This window comes from Pristis pectinata, chromosome 9 (assembly GCF_009764475.1).
Source record: "Pristis pectinata isolate sPriPec2 chromosome 9, sPriPec2.1.pri, whole genome shotgun sequence".
In the NCBI taxonomy this organism is placed as follows: domain Eukaryota; kingdom Metazoa; phylum Chordata; class Chondrichthyes; order Rhinopristiformes; family Pristidae; genus Pristis; species Pristis pectinata.
This window is the reverse complement of record NC_067413.1, coordinates 15,926,778-15,942,607: the sequence shown is the minus strand read 5'-3', so window position 1 is coordinate 15,942,607 and position 15,830 is coordinate 15,926,778. Positions and strand designations below refer to the sequence as shown.

The 15,830-nt window shown below is 41.3% G+C and overlaps 1 protein-coding gene across 1 annotated transcript in view; it reads right to left on the bottom strand.

The window, feature by feature from the left end:
* The window catches only part of dennd3a (DENN/MADD domain containing 3a), an 82,997-nt gene extending 67,640 nt beyond the window's left edge, over positions 1–15,357 (bottom strand). Inside the window, exon 1 of the mRNA XM_052023455.1 lies at positions 15,220–15,357. Coding sequence (XP_051879415.1) covers positions 15,220–15,357 — 138 coding nt within the window. The remainder of the gene's footprint in view (positions 1–15,219) is intronic.
* Between the last annotated feature and the right edge of the window lie 473 nt (positions 15,358–15,830).

Here is a 15,830-nt window from a genome sequence, read left to right as displayed (position 1 = left end):
TTTGTACAAAATATAATTTTGAATCATCCAGGAATAGGCATCAGCACATTGAAAAATGCCAGTGAAAGAATAGTGTCTACACCAGTACTGGGAAAAGTCATGTGGGAAGTTGAATGTAGAACCTTTGTAATCTTTAAGAGTGAACAAAAGTCAATCATTCTGCCAACAACTCTATAGTATACATTGGCCACACTGGACTAAAAGATGCAAGGGAAACGATTACAGTAAAACTGATAATCTGGTATCAGATTATTTGGAAGTGTCCAAAAGAGATTCTAAAAAAAATGGACTGGTATGATACTAATGAATCAGATTTTATATCAAAATGTACTGCATCAGACAATTCCAATTAAAGCACAACCCCGACATAATGTGATTCGTTACAGTTCCAATTATACTATGAATAGTATTATGTCCCCAGGACTGAAGTTACATAGAAGTCCCTTACAATATAGGTGTAAAGTTATCCCCAACACCCATGTTCTATAGAGGTTGCTCTGTATTTTTACAAATGATCAAGATGAAGAGGCCAAGGTAGTGTAAAAGAAATAAACAATGGCTTATAGACAAAATGCAGCGATGGACGTTAAAGATTTTTGGGGAAGAGCAAGAAATTCACAGAAACCTAAAGATTTAGGAAGTCATTTTGAGGATACGGGAAAATGTTCTATTTAGTGTACTGCTGTGGCCATGGCTAAAATGCTACAAGGGAAGAGGAAGAGAAGGAGTTCGGTTAATGATTATAGTAACGGGAGTTAATATGGCAAGAAAAGCTTATAAAAATAGATTTCGTAAACATGAATAATGAATTAAGGAAAGAAGCAAAGCAGATTATCAGTAAGACAGCAGAACAATAATTTATATGAAGATTTTATAATGACTTTGTTTTCAAAAGCTTCCCAATCTAATTGATCAACTTACAAAGGAAGATCAAAATACCAATTTATACTGATGTGTACATGACGCATTGTAATTGGTTGATAGAACAACCCTGCCATAATTGTACCCGTGATTAAAGAAGAACTTTTAAAACAAGTGGCAGATTCTGAAATATCAGCTTATTATGAACTTGTCTAAATCTAGAAACATAATTAAAGCTCATACAGTCTATCACATATATCATGATCCTTCCAAAACAATAATAGTCTTGGTATTAAGACTTCCTCTCATCACTCCAAACTATGGTGGCTATCCCCTTTTAAAGTGGAAAGTACTGAACATGAATTAAATGGACACAAATATTAACAGAGCATAAAGATAATGCTCCTTATGCAGCTTTTAACATTTCTGCAGTTGAAGCAGACAGATGGCTTCCCACAGACCTTGTGGGTGGTCAGCAAGGGGAACCATTTGTCCCTGCAGTGTATATGACCATGGATGAACTTTACGTGGATTCACTCGAAGGAGGGCGGCTTGTACAATGTGCTCACCATCAAGGAGATATGAAATAGTTAATTCAGCCTATAGAAGAAATGGGAATATGCAGTGTTACCACAACTGTAAAATCTTTTACTTATGGAAATAACTTGACAAGTCCAGGTATATACCTCGCCTTTTGTATTGTGCCTTCTCAATGTCGAAAGGACATAAAATCCTACAACTTTTACAAAAAGGGAAAGAAATGAATATTCATATATCTGATCAATTGCCTAATTTAAACCAGGAGAAATATGTTAACAGATTCGGTTATGATATTGACCAACTTGAACCTGAAGACAAGACTAAAATAATCAAACATCTAAATAATCTCAATGTCAGACAGCACGCATTATGAGAATTAAAATAAACACAAAATGAAGTGGAACAAGACATAAAACATCAGAATTGCTTCATGGCAGGAATAATTATGGATTTGGAGGATCACAACTGAATTAAAATCCTTGGATGAGAACTGTGAATCATTTGCTACTTGTGATGCAATTGGTCACTGTCACTTGCAGTGAAAAAGAAACAACAACTGAAGCAGCAGAAGCAGCAATGAGAGTTAACGCACGAGGTTCTGACTCAGCAAGAGCAGGAGATGCCGACTGGAAATGACCGTTGCCATAAGGTGTCACGGTGCATGTCTCTTGGGGCTCCTGTAGATAGATACCTTCAGCTCACAGTGAACCAAAATTGACCAAAAACCCATTGAAATTCCTATTGCAAGATGTTGTGAAGTTCTTCTTGTTTTGTCCTCAACAAACCCTCATGACTGTTGACACTGGAAGAGCTATTCATTGACAACTTTCGGCCAACTGATAAAACTTTCTTCATGTATTGTGTTAATGGTTGGACATTAAACATTCCTATATCAGATAAACAGAATGGAGATGATAAATCATAATGGAAGGTTACGTCAATCAAATTGTCATGGGTGTGATTTTTAGAATAGCAAGTTAAGAGGTGAGGCAGTAGACAAGGAGAGAGGGATGGCAAATAAGAGATGGAAAATACAGGTAGGGGGAAAGTGTGTGGGGTAAACACAGATACTGTGTTGGGAGGAGAGAGAGTTAATAGGGAGGTTGTTTTGGTGTTAAAATTTCATTTTATTTTATAATTACAGAATTACTCCTAGCAACTTGCCCAATAGAATCTAAAACAAAACCAGAAAATGCTGGAAATACTCAGCAGGTCAGGCTGCATCTGAGGGAAGAGAAACAGAGACAATGTTTCAGTCAGAGACCCTTTGTCAGAACTGAAAAAGAGACAAAAGAAGCTTGTCAAGTTACAGAGAGGGTGATGTCACTGACTGGGTAAAACCAAGCTGTAAACAAAGTTATCTGGTCATTGAGTGGATGAGAGCAGTTAGAGAGCACGAACGTAAATGGAAGAACCTAGGCAAAAGTAGGTGGAAGTTGTGAAATCGAGAGCACGAGGACAAGCCCAGCTGGTTAAGCTGGGCACATCCTCCACTCCTAGAAACAAAAAAAATGCTGAGCTAATATTACAGATGAATGACTGATACAAAGCAAGAAACATACCTGAAGTTATAGAATTAAATATTGAGTCCAGAAGGGTGCAATATGCCCAGACTGAAAATGACGTGCTGTTCTTTAAGCTTGTGTTGGGCCTCACTGTGATAGTACAGGAGACTAATACAGACAGACCAATAGGAGAAACCAAATCCCCCTTCAAGTACACAAGAAAATACAGGAAGGTAATCTCCTCAAGCCGCCCAGCCTTGCACAATGATGACTAATCAATGCTGGCGTCAACTCCTCATCCCTTCTACATTTGGAGAAGACCAAAGAGAAACCAAATCCTCCTCCTCCACTCTCCCTGCAGCTGTACAAGCTTCTTTGTTCCTTTCAGTTCGACGATCGTCTCCAACTGAAAAGTTTGACTCTTTCTCTTCTCACAAAGTGGCCTGGCCTGCTGAGTATTTACAGCATTTTCTGTTTTTGTCTTGGATTTCCAGCATCTGCAGTTGCCACTGATTTACCCAGTAGAATATCTGCTCAATTCTCTCAGATTTGTGGGAAACCTGCTCTGTACACAATCAGCAAATACACTACATTCTAACAAATAAACAACTTGCAATAAATCAAACAGATTAGCTTTCAGACAATTTGAATTGTGGTTAAAGAAATCTTGCTTTTAAAATAATAGAAGGCTATGTGAAACAGTGCAAATTCAAAACATGTTATAAATCTTGATCATTGAACACGATCATAATACTAACCATCAGAGGCATGGGAAATAGAATTATCATAGGGAAAGTCATCCTTATGCTATCAGGGAATCTGACTTAAGTGTATTAAAATATGGTTGGCATTTACTGGGAATAAGTTACATTCCCTTGATGTTAAGCTGTTTAATCACAGTCAGAAATAATTTTTAAATGGAAAACCTTGCTGGCAAACTTCCTTCAGTTTTTCATTGGCGCTCCTATAACAACACATATTTCCAATATTCCATTCGGTAGAAACATCAGCCATAACGGGCTTGTCTTCTGTAGTCCTAAATTGAAAAAGTTATACAGGAGGGAAAAAAAAGGGAGAAAAATGTTCAAATCCAGTAACTTTACATTAATCAACATCTTTACAAATTGTAAACAAATCTTATTAAAATACAGAAAAAGGCAGAATAGCTGATGTCAAGTTTAGAGATCAGCAATAAATGCGGTCCTCCTAGCCATGCCCAAAAAAAAAAGAAATAAAACAAGTCAAGAAGGCAGCATGTCCTGTTAGAGACTAAAATGAACTAGGAATCTAAAAACGTCCATGCAGTCATGTGGCACTGTGATTCTCCAGGATTAGAAGTACAATGGAGCGGCAAGCTGCAAAATCTGTCCACTAAACCTCAAAGAAAATTGCAGATATGTATTTTTCCTGTCATGAGATAATGTGCAGGAGTTAAGCATATCCCCACAAAAAAACTGGGAGACAATACAATAGCATAAATGTTTAATACGGGACTGTTCAAGCACTGGATAATGTTGCGCCTTTATTTAAGGAGGGCTGCAAGGAACTAGAGGCCTGTGGGAAATTGTTTCACAATTTTGTTGGAGGTTTTTTTTTGAAGAGGTGACCAAGAGGAATTACTATCTTAGGCAGGCAATTTGGTTGGCATGGAGGAGTTGGATCAAAGGGCCTGTTCCCATGTTGTATAACTCCTGTACTAGCTTACTCAAACTGACAGAAACTTGGAAAAACGTAACACCTTCTTACATCGCTACATATGCCCCAGATAAACTGGAAACAAGCATGATTCAAACATGATGCCAGGCATAACCATTAAATTGGCTTGGATCACCCAACCCACTGTCCATCCTCCATTTACCAGCAAGTCGCAGTTACAGTGGTGGCTGGGGGCAATGTTTTCACAAGTCTACAGAGCTCCCAAATGAGTTTGGCAAGCCATCCTGCCATTTATACAGCCCCCAAAATACACAACCCAAACAAGGACACAGCTAATAAATGTCACCAGGATTTCTATGTCTCATTGGCTGGTATTTTGGTCAAATAATTGCATAGGTAATCAGTAAATTCACTTCCTCTCCAGTAACTACCACACCACAAACCTCCAACTGAAAACTGAGTCAGAGACCCTGGAAAAAGCCAGAGCCTTTCTTACTTTCCTAAGAAGAATTCATACTTAAAGACGCAAAACAACAAGAACTTGAAGCACAGCTGAATCATCAGATGGCAAGTCTGGAACTGACAGCTGAATCAGGGGAGGGAAAAGTCTATTTTTAGGAGAGAAACAATATGGTTATCATTTTACTACCACATTTACTACTTCCTACCAGGTTAATTGTCAAGTCAGATGGAAGGGAATACTCTTAAATCCTACTGCTGTAAGCAGCTTAACAATGTGGCAACCCAAACCTCTTTCTCCAGTCCAAAAATGATTTCCTTTTAAACAGTGCCTGTAGAAATACATGTTACCTTGAAAGATATTCTTAAAACACTTTATTTTATACCATTTAATATAATATTTACTATATTTTAAATATATTGCAGGTTGCAGAATAATTAAATTCTCATGCTGCAAAGTCTGTATGCATTCACTGAAGAAGCTGGCCTAGAGATAATACCAAACCTTGAAGTGAATCTTACAGTCTATAAAAGGAAACCGACAACCTTAAGATACTGACTGTCTACACATATCCAAGCCTCTCATAATTTTATAAACATCTTTCAGGCCTCCCTTCAGCCTCTGCTGCTCCAGAGAAAACAACCCTAGTTTATTCAACCATTCCTTGTAGCATAGAGTAATACAGCACAGATACAGGCCCTTCGGCCGAAACTAGTCCATGCTGACCATGGGCCCACCCAGCTAATCCAATTTCGTGCATTTGGCCCATATCCCTCCAAGCCCTGCCCCTCCATGTACCTATGCAAGTGCTTCTTAATGGATACTATTATACCTGCCTCAACCACTAGCAGCTCATTCCATATACTCACATCCCTCAGGTCCCTTTTAAATCTTTCTCCTCTCACCATGAACCTATGCCCCCTAATTTGGACTAAATGCCTTTTTCACCACACTGACACCACTTTCACAAATTATGCACTTCTATTCCTCAGTCCCTGTGTTTCATTACACTCCTACCATTCACAGTACAGGTTTGACTTACTAAAATGCATCACCTCACACTTATCTGTATTGAAATCCATTTGCCACTCCTCAGCCCACTTCCCAAACTGATCAAGATCCCCCTGTAATCTACAATAACCTTCTTCGCTATCAACACCACCTCCTAATTTTGTGCCATCCGCAAATTTACTGATCAAGTCTTGTGCATTCGCATCCAAATCATTTATACAAATAATAATTAACAAGGTTCCCAATACCAACCCCTGCGGCACACCACGAGTCATCGGCCTCCATTCCAAGAAACAACCTTCAACCACCCACAGCTTCCTATTTTGAATCCACCTAACCAGCTCTCCCTGGATTCCATGAGACCTAACCATCCAGACCAACCTACCATGCGTGACCTTGTGAAAGGCCTTGCTAAAGTCCAAATAGATAACATCCATTGCCCTACCCTCATCTACCTTTTTGGCTACACCTTCAAAAAAAAACTAAAAGTTTTGTCAAGCATGACTTGGCTTTGGAGAGTGTGCAGAAGAGGTATTGGCATACCTCTTTCTGAATTAGAGAGTATCAGCTAGAAGGACAGTTTAGACAAACTTGGAGCGTCAGAGGCTGAGGACCAACCTGATAGAAGCATGTAATATTATGAGAGGTATAGCTATGGTAAAAGGAGTCTTCTTCCCCCAGCGTGGAAATGTCAAATATTAGAGGACATAGCTTTAAGGTAATTTGCAAGTTTTTTTTTAAAAACACAGAAGTGGTATGTGTCTAGATTGGGCTGCTGGGGAGGTGGTGGAAGCAGATACAATAGCAACTGATATTATAGTTAAAATTATAGTTAAACCTCCCTGCTTAAATTTTTTCCATGTTCTTATCAACTTATCAAAATAGGATGGGGCTATACTGCACACATACCTGGACATTCATATCCAGTACTTATTATGAAGAATCACATTTTCTTATTCCCCAGGTTCCCACTTCTCCCAGACCCTTCTCCTGTAAGCCCCCTTCCCCCCCCCAACCCCACCCCCATCACTGTCGATGGCTCTATGCGCCATCTCCTGCAGAAGCCCAGGATCATAGATCCTGCTGCTGGCATCTCCTCCAGGAAGCCACTGGAGAGAAATGCCCATCAGGCTCAGGAAATTATGGAACAAATGCATTTTACAAACACTTCTTCATTCCTTTTATGCCTTTAAGAAAATTTGCTCTGTATATAATGGATAGTTTTATGGAAAAATGGCCTTTGACATTTCCTTCAAAATATCTCAAACTCTCCACCTTCCACAAATGGAACAGGTAAGAAGGATGGATGAGTGGAGGGGGGAGGGGGGAAAACAATTGCCCCCTCTTATCTAGCCTCTCAAAATTTGATAGGTCTAAAAGGATATTATGGATAAATTCTATTATTATGAGATGGTGGTCAAGCACAAGATCTGAAGCAAAACAGTATAACAAGAATTGGGAACGTCTACCACTGGCATTGCAAACATTTCCAAACTGACATAAAACTTAAAAATATCTATCTGCATCTTTAAAAAAATGAAATGACTATTAATTACACTTGGTTCACAAAATCAAAATTAATGTGACAAGCTTATTTAGCAACAATGAGCAAGTCTGAAAGCTCTTTATTTAATATCAAATAAACCAGAAATTCTATCTACAATCTTTCTCATCACATAGAAAGACAACATGGAATATCTCAGACTGCAGTTTTTAATTTTTTTTTAGTGCTGGTTAAATAATGTGATTGTTTTACTCACATGCCTGTGGTAAACCAACCACGAAATCATTTTTTATTCCACTTTGCACAGCTTAAACTGGCAAAGAGACTACACTGAAACTTAAAGGAAAGCAAGCTACATGTGTCACGAGTGAAAGGTCATAAGCTATCTTAAGACTAGCATGAAACTTTACAGTAAAATATGAAGTCATCAACGCAAGTCAGCATTATTTATTGGGTGCTGGGCAAGATCATACACAATTATTTGGGGAAATATCAGTATGATCTCAGAGGAAATTAATTCGCTCACAGACTCAAAAATAAGAAAGGTGCCATCACTTTGATGGGTTTATATCATCGACCCCCAAATAGCCATAGGGACACTGAGGAGCAGACATGCAGGCAGATTATGGAAAGGAGTAAAACCAATAGGGTAATCGTTTTGGGTGACTTCAACTTCCCCAAAATAGACTGGGAACTCTTTAGTGCAAAAGGTTAGATGGGGCAGAATTTGTTCGGCATGTCTAAGAGCGTTTCCTGAAGCAGTATGGAGACACAAGAGACTGCTGATGCTGGAAATCTGGAGCAAGACACAAAGATGGGGGAACTCAGTGAGTCAGGCAGCATCTGTGGAGGGAAGTGGACAGATATGCACAGATATCTGCTGGCCTTCTCTTTCGCTCCCACAGCTCCAGGCCTCACTCTCCATGACCTGCCACAGACCTCTCCAAGACTCCGTCCTCCATCAGATCCATGCCTTCAACAGCTGCTTCTTCACTTTCCTCGCGTCCAGGAAGGATCAGAAGCTCGCCAGCCTCCAGGCCAGGGCCCCCCCTCCCCTCTGGTTCAAACCCTGGCCCCAGACACCTCCAGGTACCTTGCAGAGGCCAGATGGGAGCTCTCGGACACCTTCTCATACTTATCCCTGAACCAGAACCGCACTGAGAAGCATCAGGCTAATGTCTCCTGCACAATCACCGACCTCATCACCTCTAGAGATCTCCCCTCTACAGCTTCCAACCTCATTGTTCCCTAACCCTGCATCATCCGTTTCTACCTCCTACTCAAGATTCACAAACCAAACTACCTCGGTAGGTCCATTGTTTCTGCCTGCCCCTGCCCTACCAAACTCGTATCCTCATTTTTCGACTCCATCTTGTTTCCCTTGGTTCAGTCCCTTCCCACCTACATCCATGACAACTCAGATGCTCTCCACCACTTCAACAACTTTCAGTTCCCTGGCCCCGACCATCTCATTTTCGCCATGGACACCCAGTCCCTGTACACTTCTATTCCCCATCAGGAAGGCCTCAGGGCTCATTGACAACTGCACTGGTGCCGCTTCCCACACCTTTGTGGAGCTCATCAATTTCATCAACTTGCTATCAACATCCAGCCTGCCCTCAAATTTACTTGGTCCATCTCTGACACCTCTCTCCCCTTTCTCGATCTCTCTATCTTCATTTTGGGAGACACATTATCCACAGACATTTTCTACAAACCCAATGACTCCAACAGTTAAGTCGGCTACACCCCTTCCCACCCTGTCATTTACAAGGACGCAATTCCCTTTTCTCAATTACTCCATCTCCATCGCATCAGTTCTCGCGATAAAGCTTTCCACTCCAGGACACCGGAGATGTCCTTTTTCACAAAACGGGCCCCCCCCCCCTCACATCTGCTTCCTCCTTCCTCTTAAATTAACTATTACAGCCCTCACCTGCATCTCTTCTATTTCTGCCCTCACCCCATCCCTCTCCAGACACAAGGAGGACCGAACTCAACTAGTCTTCATCTGCCACCCCACAAGCCTCGCATCCAACATATCATTCTCCGCAACTTCCACTATCTCCATTGGGATCCCATCACCAAGCACATCTTCCCCTCCCCTCAGGGATCGCTCTCACAGTGACTCCCCAGTCCGCTCGTCCCTCCCCACCAATCCCCTCATCCAGGCACTTATCCCTGCAACCATGCTTAGTGTTACATCTGCCCCTACACCTCCTCCTCACCACCATTCAGGGCCCAAAACAGTCCTTCCAGGTGAGGCAGCCCTTCACATGTGAATCCATTAGCATCATTTAATGCATCTGGTGCAGCCTCCTCTATATCGGTGAGACCTGACATAGATTGGGGGGGAAAAAAAATCACTTCATCAAGTGCCTTTGCTCCGTCCGCTGTACCAGCCAGGATCTCCTGGTCGCCAGTCATTTTAATTCCACCTCCAATTCCCACACCAACATGTCTGCCTCTACTGCCAAATTGATGCTAGACACAGACTAGAGGAACAGCACCTCATATTCCACCTTGGTAGTCTCCAACCTGATGGTATGAATGTCGATTTCTTGAACTTCCAGTAATCACTCCCCTCTGCCCCTCCTTTGTTTTCCCTTATCCCACCATCCCCCATCACCCCATCTCTTTCCCTTCCCCCACCCTCTCAATATGGCCATCACCCACATATTCCTCCCTCTGGTTCCCCTCCTCCCCTTTATTCCATGGTCCACTGTCCTTTCCTATCTGATTCCATCTTCTTCAGCCCTTTGTCACTTCCACCCATTACCTCCCAGCTTCTTGCATCATTCCCACTCTCCTCCTCCCTCACCTGCCTACCACCCTCCCCTCACCTGGATCCACCTATCACCCACCAGCTCTTGCTCCACCCTGTCCCCCCCACCTTTTTATACTGGCCATCTCCCCTCTTTTTTCCTAGTCTTGATGAAAGATCCCAACCCAAAACTGACTGTCCATTTCCCTCCATAGATGCTGCCTGAACCATTGAGTTCCTTCAGCTTTTGGTGTGTTGTTCTTGAAGCAATATGTGGATAATCCAACTAGAGGGGAGGCTATACTGGATTTTGTACTGGGGAATGAACTTGGCCAGGTGACTGACCTTTCAGAGGGTGAACACTTGGGAAACAGTGGTCACAACTCCTTAAGTTTTAAGATAGCTATGAATAAGGATAAGAGTGGACTTTACAGGAAGGGCAAATTACAAGGGCATCAAACAGGAGCTATGGAGAGTTAACTAGGAATTTTTGGGCAAATCCACATATGACATGTGGACGTTGTTTAAAGACCAGTGTTCAGCACAGGTTTGTTCCAATTAGAGGGAAGGACAAGGATGGCAAGGTATGGGAACCTTGGATGATGAGAGTGGTAGTTAATTTAGTCAAGGAGGAGGAGGAAGCACATGTAAAGGCTTAGGAAGTTGGAATCAAACAGGATGATTGAGGAATATAAAGGAGCCAGAAGGAAACTCAAGAAGGGACTTAGAAGAGCTAGAAGGGGTCATGAAAAGACCTTGGCGAGTAGTATTAAAGAGAATTGCAAGAACTTTTTTAAAAACTGTATTCTATGTACAGCTAAAAATCTGAAGAACATATTAATGATCCCTTTCTTGATAAATTGGGAACCAATAAGTCAATAATTTAGCACTCTTTCCGTTAGAGAGAATGCAATCTTTCAGAAATGGCATTTTCCTTGTTACCTTCAATCCAAACCAGCATGACAAACTAAGAAACACACATCATAATAATCATTATCTCACGGTGGGTCTATCCACAAAGATGAAAGTGTAGATAGTCCATCCTTGCATATTGAGACTCATTTTACCAACATTCAGGCAGGCAAAATTTCACATACAAAGAACCTTTGTGTGTTATTCCTCTTCTGAAGAGACAACCTTCCAATAACAAAATCACTTGCATCTAATCAGAATTCAAACAGCGCCAAGAAAATTATGGGAATCATAGAATATTTACAACAAAAGAGGACAATCCACCCAGTGCGTCAAGAAAGAGCTGCCTAATTTAATCCCACCTTCCAGCACAAGGTCTACAGCCTGCAGAACACAGCTCTAAATAATTCTAGTAATGCACTTTGTAAATGTAATGAGGGTTTCTGCCTCTTCTATGCTTTCCAGCAGTGATTCTTGCCATTCTCTGGTTGAGAAAGTATTTCCTCCTCTCCCCTCTAAACCCTCTATTAATTGCTTTAAGACTACATCTGCTGATTTTCCCACCATCTGCTGAGGGAAATAGGTCCTTCACATTTACTCCACCCAAATCCATCATGATTTTAGACAAGTCCATTACATATTTCTTCAGCTTCCTTTACTATAAAGTGAACATAGCTTATTGTGTATTTCCTCACAGCTGCAATTTTCCAATCCTTGGAACATCCTCAAATCTCCTCTGCAACCTCCCCTGGTGTGATCACATTATTCCTGTAATGCAGTTTGCTTTCTTTCAATGAGCTGTTTTGAACTCAATTTGCCACTGCTTTGGGCTTTCACTTTTTTTTTGACAAGACTTTTTGGCAGAATATTGTTAAAAGCCTTGCTGAAATCCATGCAGACTTTACCAAATACTTGGCCCTTCATTTATCCTCATTGGTGCCAATAAAACTCCAATAATCCAGCACACTTTGGTGGTGCTGAACTGGCAGATGTTATTCCTATTAATACTCCAACAAACTTTAAATTCAGTTTTGGCTATTATACTTTATTATAATAATATTTCCAACAGTCCCGGCCTGTAATTATTTTGTTTATACTTTCTTCCTACGTTGAGCAACAATTCAGTAATAGTTGTCCTCCAAACCTCTGGTGCCATTCCTATCGCCAAAATTGTAGTCAGAGCCTTTGCAATTTTTCCCTTCGTTCTTTAAAACAGCCTGGCAATCAAGAGAAACTGCAATGGGGTTCAGCCAACAAAGACATTAAACCCTACAGTACTTTGTACAGTGTTTACCCCATGTAATATTTCATGCTCATCCTCCTGAACCACAGTATCAGCATCAATCCATCTTAGGAAATGTTGGCATTTAGGAACATTTAATTTTTTCCCCCCTCACTTTTGTAAATAAACTGGAAGAAAAAGGGATTTATATTTGCTGGTAAGAGCAAATGGCAATTAAGCTAGTGAACATTACAGTAGTACCACGTAATAGAAACTTGAACAGCATGTGAATGATAATGGAGGCCCTAGCCAAACAGCAATTCTGTGGAAATTGCAGATTCAGTAATATCAAACTTCTACCACAATTTTTTGACTCAAGATCTCAGCTCAGGGCTGTCCCACTCATACATGCTCCCTTTCTCACTCACAAGAACACACACACACACACACACACACAGAGCAAAGATAATGGCACTGGCATGCTTAGGTCAAGAGTCAGCAACAGTCAGACATTAAAAGTGGCGAGTGTCGTGGTCTGCCTATAGAAATCAGAACATAAAAAATAGGAGCAAGAGTAACCCAATCATCCCCATAAGGCTGCTCCTTCATTCATTAAGATCATTGCCGATCCAATCTTGGCCTGGGCAGCACTGTTCCGTGCTCTCCCCATACCCTTTGACTTCCCTGTAGTTCAAATGTCTGTCATTCTATGCCTTGAACGTATTCAATGATTCTGCTTCAACATTCCCAACTATTGGAACAGTGCTTCTAAACTGGCAAAATCAGCAGAAACCTTGTAATTCATTTACTTTAAACTCATCAAGATCCCGTTTCCCACACTCCTTTTAAACCTGCTGGAGCTTCATTCCAGCACTCCCTTTAAACTCACTGTGACCTTGTTTCCAATGCTCCCTTTAAACATACCAGGAAAATGTATTATTCTACTGCGTAACACCAAAAAAGGTGAACTAAAATTGTGTTGGGGTATTAATAGGCATAACATCAAGCAGTCTGGAAAATCTGCCAGTGTGGCACCACGAAAGACCCAAGAGTGCTGGATTATTCTTGTAACAAGGATTCTGAAGAACAAACCCAACATTTTGTTAAACATTTCATTGCAATATAATATGACAAAATTACAATATAGATTATATGATTTATGGTCCCCAGTGCACCTCTTTGCAATCAGCAATGTCACAGATGATATACTGCTGTTTCCAACAAAAACTTGTTCATTTACATGTGAGAAAATCAAATAATAAGATTGAAAATTAGCTCACACGGATTCGACAAGCAATTAGCCAAAAGGACCAAATTAGCTGAAAACAGAAACCACAGAGTGCGCATAAATGGTAGTTATGCCGAAACAAGCAAGCTATAAAGAAAAGTGGTTCAAGATTATCAGTGTTGGAACCTCTGTTAAGCAGTTTGGAGGAAGTAACATTATCAAAGTTTGTTAATGATTTGGAACGGGATGGATATAGCTCACGGAGGGAAAATGAAAGGTAATACAAGAAGACATTAGTAACAATGCAAAGTGAACGAAGTGGCAAATGAATGTTTACAATTAAACACGAGGCAACGTACTTGGGTCAAAAATAAAATCCACCGATATTTTAGAAAGTTAAATTGAATTAGGGAGAAAAGCAAACAAACTCAGGTGAACAAAGCAATTAAAAACAGTAAAACTATGGAAGTTATTTACATAAGTACAGATTTCTAAATTAGTCGAGCTTTTTTTTTAATTTTTATCTTAGAACAGTTATCGATCTTTACTCTGCATAGTGTACCATATGCAAAAAGAGAAGGGTATCAGAAAACAAGCATGTGATAAGTGGGAGGCAAGAGAAGAGATTCAATGAAGAGAAATGAGTGTGCAAGGTGAGAGAGGGCTAATGGGATAAAGAAAGAATCAAATGCTGCCGTTCTTCGAGTTTACATTGCATTTCTTTGGAATACAGCCGTACACTGAGGACAGAAAGTGGGAGTGTGATGAAGAACAAAAGAGACTTCTGAAATAGTTAAACTTCAACACGAAAAAATTTGAACTCTACGCATTCAGTCGCCGTAAAAAACAGTGACTCCAATGTTATAACAAGCATATCTTAACAAAGAGTCATGAATTCAACAAATTACTTTTCTAATTTGCTTTCCTCCACAGCCTATTCCTTGGAGTTTGCAGATCGACTTAGTTTTTGATATATGAAACTTTCTCACGGATATAAATAAATATTTTGAAAGCTTGTCATTTTATTATGCTTATTTCCTTCTATAAATAAATGTTTCAGATCGGATGAAAATGACGGCAGCAATGTTTAAAATAACCCAGATGCACCCCACTCAGGGACTTATCTTCAAACCATCAGCAGTTCGAATGGAAAAAGTGACAAATAGATAATAACAGGATTAAATACTTACGATGCCTAACAGCTGTTAATCGCCATGTGCAGGATCCAAAGGCGACTTCTGAGAATCTTGCACAGAACTGGGCTTTTGCTGAGATGGTTGAGGATGACTCCGGCTCCGGGCGCCCGGAGGTGGATGATGAGGGCAATGTCAGACACGCAGAGCCTGCCACGCATGGGGCAGCTGGTGGTTGCAGACGGCTTGGCGCGACAGAGCTCTCACTGCACAGACTCCGCTTGCAAAAGGAAATAAAACGTTTCCTCAACAACCACCTGACAGCTTTCTCCGAATTTCTGATCAAAGGGTTCCGGGAATCGATCGCCTGTTTGGGGTATTTCCCCCCCCCCCCCACCTTGCTCCGCCAACGCACAAAAATACTTTTATTTCCCCGTTCCCAGTATGACTTCCTTCCAGCTCTTCCTCGGTGCAATTCGCCGTCTCCTGGGTCGGTTCGCGCGCGCCGCCGAACCATGCAGGTGACGTGGGCGGGGACGGGCGCGCGCGCCGCCGCCGCATCGCGGCGTGACGTTGGGCGCGTGCGCAGTATCGCCCTGCCCTAATAACGTTCGCGCGCGCGCGCGCGCGTGTGAATTTAAACCGTCGGCCGCGTGCGCGGACCCGGACGAGTGCCCGAGGCGCGTCACCACGTGGTTGGGTGGATCGTGTAAAACGCTACGAAGGATAAAATGTTCAGGTGAGCTGGTAGCCTCTGTATAGAGAATTAATATTTCAGGTGGATAACCAGAAGGTTCTGCTGAAACCAAAAAGCAAAAGAACTGCAAGTACTGGAATAAGAACAGAAAATGCTGGAAACCCTCAGCAGGTCAGGCAGCATCTGTAGAGATTCCCGCGGTTTATGTTAGATATGCATCAGCTGCTGTGCTCTGTATTTCGTGTTCTAGCATTTTTTTCCCCTTCTCTCTCCTAAGAATATAAGAAACAAAAACAGGTGGAAGCGACTCAACTCCTTGAACCTGCTGCACCACTTA